Below are 3968 nucleotides of genomic sequence, written 5' to 3'. Positions count from 1 at the left end.
GACAAACTTGATGGATGTGAAATCAATCGATAACTAAGTATCAAGAAGAAATAGGGACAAAAGGTTACTCCCTTCGTCCACAAATAAATGTACATCTAGGTTTAGTCTAAGTCAAACTTTTCAAGTTTTGACCAATTTTGTTGATAAATGTAGCAACATATATGACATCAGATCGAAATATTATGAAACTACATTTCAAAAAAAAAACTGGTGATACTAATTTTAGTATCATCAATGTTGCTATGATTCGCAATAAGTTGGTCAAATTTTATTAAGTTTGCTATAGGGGAAAAAAAAGTTAGAGATACACTTATTTGTTGATAGATGGAGTAGTTGACCGCATCTAGCTATTACAGATCCTAAAACGAATCATTAAAATACCCATCTTTAATTCCTGAATGCAGTATCTTCGAGTTATGATAAATTCTAGGGTGAAAACCTATTATCTCCAATTGCTTCATCCAACTGGCAAAGTTGGTTCTGACGCTGTTGTTATGAAGTGTTCATCATTTATTGGGACAACATTCGATTGTTAGTATTGCAGTTTTTGTTGTGATATCGCTGGCGGATTCCTTGATGTAGCCATCTGACATGTTTCTTGCTTTTTGTTAGGTCAGTCTGTTCGAGATGTATGCATCTTGATCTGAAAGTCCAAATAGAGGCCGAGTTCCATGGATCCATATATTTTTATTAAGTTAAGAAAATAATTTTTCGAACTTCTGAAAAATCTGAAAATTTTCTGGATGCAGTTAGGGATGTATAGTTAGTGATGTATACTGAAAGCATGCAAAACACATTGTATTCTAGACCAAGCACAAAAGTGTGGATCTATGTACAGTGAACAATGCACATTTCAGAATATAAAAAATATGTAGCCCAAAATATAAATAATTTTGCATTGAGATTATGCACGATAGTAGGATACATCATTGGCTGCATTCAAGATTTATTTCAGAATTACAAAAACTTGTAATTCTGAATCTGGATTTTTGAAATAAAAGGTTTAATGAAGCTCGGTCTCTTTTGTCCTCTCTCACATATTGACACTCTATACTGTATAAGATGCAGATGTTTAAAAAAAAGTGTAGCATCAATATACATCACACCACTATTTTCCTCATGAAAAATAGTTTGAGGAATCCAATGTCTAGGATAATCCATTGCAGATTTTCTCCTTCGTACTATCCAATATCTGAGATCATCCATTGCTGAGATTCTCCTATTAGTACTATCCAAAGATATACTGCAAGTACAGAAGATACATTTGTGTGGGACGTGATATAAAGCTATGTACAGGCGTTGCAAATTAAGATGGATCAACACCAAGCTAGGAAGTAGTACTACAAGATCTTCCGTAACCCTGATGCAAATTAAAAAACAGAGAACAATGACATGCATAAGCTAATAGAACTTATAAGATTGTTCTTTATTGAAAGATGTTGAATTGTTCCGTTTGCCACCTCCATCTATTTCAGGACTGAATCGTTACCTTTCATCCAGTCACCACCATGGATTAGTATAGACACATATATATGATTAGTATTCCAAACCCTAAAACAGAACGAAGCAGAAGCTAGATAAACCAAACTAGACCGACACGAGGTTGTGATGATCTGGATTACTACCAAGGACCCCGATCTACTGCATGATTGGCTTGTTTCTTCAGAAGAAGTGACCGGGGTCCCTGAGTGGCACGTCCACGAGCCCCACACCGCCATGTCCCATGCCGTCATCGAGCAGCCAGTTCCAATCCAGAGTGGAGAGGACCGGCGCCGCGGCGGGCGCGCGGCCGTCCTCCGTCCTGCTCGTCACCGCGGAGCCGTCCGGTGTCGCCGCCGCCATGCCGCAGTGGCTGGCCGACGCGCCGTCGCCGGACACGGACCCTGCCGACGGAGACCCGGAGGACGAAGCCTTGCACCCGCCGTCCCCGGGCCGCATCCAGCCCTCCAGCAGCCGCGCGATGTTGTCGGCGCTGGACGCGTACGTCGCCTTCGGCGCCGCCGCCACCGCCAGCGGCTGCGGCTGTTGTGGCCCTGTCGGGAGCGTGGACGACGTGTCCAGCGAGAGCGCGTCGTGGAGCGCCTGCCGCGCGGTGTGGATGTCCGTCTGCAGGCGGCGCTCCCACTGCCCCTTGGGCGCGGCCGCGGCGGCGTCCGGCCCGCCTTCGCCGGCGGCGGCCATCTTCTTGAGCTTCCTCTTGAGGTGCGTGTTCCAGTAGTTCTTGATGTCGTTGTCCGTCCGCTCCGGCAGGTAGGACGCGATCGCCGCCCACCTAGGCAAAGAAAGAATTGCAGAGCCGACGAGCACACACTTACTTAACAATTACTGTACTGTATGCATTACGGGAGTGGTGTTTTGGAACATGGGAGCATATACTCCCTATATTTTAAAATGCATCTTACACATATTTGAAATTTTAAAAAAATTGAAACAAAAAATTCGCACGTACATCTTCGCGTGCTACACGCTCACAAAGTCGTTTCATAAAAAATGAACTTATCATGTGATGTGTGTAAAAAAGACAAAATCCAGTGCTGAAAACAATGCTTTTCACAGGATAAATTTTCTCTTTTTTACATAGGCCACAGAAAATATTATTTTTTCGTGAAACTTGACGCATACACCTATATTATTGAGATGTACATGTAAAATTTTTTATCAAAATTTTTCCACACTTCAAAATATGTTTTGTTAGTAGAGGGAGCATACGCACCCGGGAGCCGAATTGAATTTCCGCATTACCAAGTTCATGAAACAAATCTGGAGGGGTGCCGCGCGCACGGGCAAGTACACCACGTTAACTAAATTCTAGGCGGAAGAACCAAGCAAGCGAGCGAGATGAGATGTGTTACCTGTTGCCGAGGAGGGCCTGGAGGTGGACGATGAGCTTCTCCTCCTGGTCGGTGAAGTTGCCGCGCTTGATCCCGGGGCGGAGGTAGTTGGTCCAGCGGAGGCGGCAGCTCTTGCTGCAGCGCATGAGCCCTGCAGAAGAAGGGGCCGATCGATGAGAGAAGGAAACGCGCGCGAAACGAGACGGGGACGGAGGAAGTCAAGAACGCACCGGTGGTGGTGGGCACGGCGCGCCAGTTGCCCGGGCCGTGGTCCTGGATGTAGGAGACGAGCACGAGGTCCTCCTCCGGCGTCCAGGGCCCCTTCTTCACCCCGGCCTGGTCGCAGCACGGCGGCCTCCCCATACTCCCGGCGGATTCAGATCACGGCCAGGCTGGGTTCAGTCCGCTTTTCCCGGGCGGTGGTAGTGAGCAGTGAGAGCGGATGGAGACGGAGTGGAGCGAGACAAGGGTCCAAGGATGAGGTAATGCGGGGTCGGCGGTGCGTCCCCGGGCCGGGGTATATATAAGCGCCGAGCACCGGCCGTGCGGCGTGCTCCCCTGCGCAGGTTTGACCGTCCCGGGAGGTAGCGGCCAAGGCTGAGTGAAGACAGTGGTGACGATGCGGCCCCAACAAACTATTTCTCGTCTCGTTCCGCCTGAGTCTCCTCTCCTCATCCCCTCGCCAACGTTGAATCTGGTCTACGTGCCTACACACACCAACGACCACGAAGGCGCAGCAGCAGCCCTCCCCTTTGTGACACCAGCCGACCACGCAGCGGCACACCGTGCACATACCGACAAAACAGGGCTAACTTTTTTAAAATAATACAGTACATTATTTTTTGCTTATACCAGAAATAATACTTAGTTTCGAGATTTTCCAGCAATAATACACTGTCGGGTTCAGAAAACCCGAAATTTAAAAATCGGGGTGCAGAAACCCGTGTGGTTAGGAAATCTGCCTCTGCCGCCTGCAGTCCGACATTCCCACCCCGAGAAGATGATGTCGGTTTGGCGCTTTCCGAGTGCGCGTTGTCGGCTAGGCAGCATCAGGCCTGTCGGGCCGCAGAATCCCGAGGCGTGGGGAATCGGGTTCCCTGACCCCGAGTTGTGTCGGATTTGTTTAAAATTGCGTGT

At 47.8% G+C, this 3968-nt stretch overlaps 1 protein-coding gene across 1 annotated transcript; it reads right to left on the bottom strand.

The window, feature by feature from the left end:
* Positions 1-1455: 1455 nt before the first annotated feature.
* LOC124683165 (myb-related protein 306-like) lies at positions 1456-3194 on the bottom strand. The gene is made up of 3 exons (XM_047217730.1): positions 3062-3194; positions 2853-2982; positions 1456-2272 (listed from the first exon to the last, which is right to left on the bottom strand). The coding sequence occupies exons 1-3, from the start codon at positions 3192-3194 to the stop codon at positions 1663-1665; spliced, it is 873 nt and encodes a 290-aa protein (XP_047073686.1). The 3' UTR covers positions 1456-1662.
* Positions 3195-3968: the final 774 nt, after the last annotated feature.

Source organism: Lolium rigidum, chromosome 1 (assembly GCF_022539505.1).
Source record: "Lolium rigidum isolate FL_2022 chromosome 1, APGP_CSIRO_Lrig_0.1, whole genome shotgun sequence".
NCBI lineage: Eukaryota > Viridiplantae > Streptophyta > Magnoliopsida > Poales > Poaceae > Lolium > Lolium rigidum.
Note: the sequence above shows the minus strand (reverse complement) of the source record. Positions and strands in the feature narration are given on the sequence as shown.

What these genes read in the sequence shown, in the direction of transcription:
- LOC124683165 (XM_047217730.1), bottom strand. Translation starts at nt 3,194, where the DNA reads ATGGGGAGGCCGCCGTGCTGCGACCAGGCCGGGGTGAAGAAGGGGCCC. An exon ending in CGCCGTGCCCACCACCACCG is followed by an intron (nt 2,983 to 3,061) that starts GTGCGTTCTTGA and finishes CTTCTTCTGCAG; the next exon opens with GGCTCATGCGCTGCAGCAAG. An exon ending in CAGGCCCTCCTCGGCAACAG is followed by an intron (nt 2,273 to 2,852) that starts GTAACACATCTC and finishes TTCTTTGCCTAG; the next exon opens with GTGGGCGGCGATCGCGTCCT.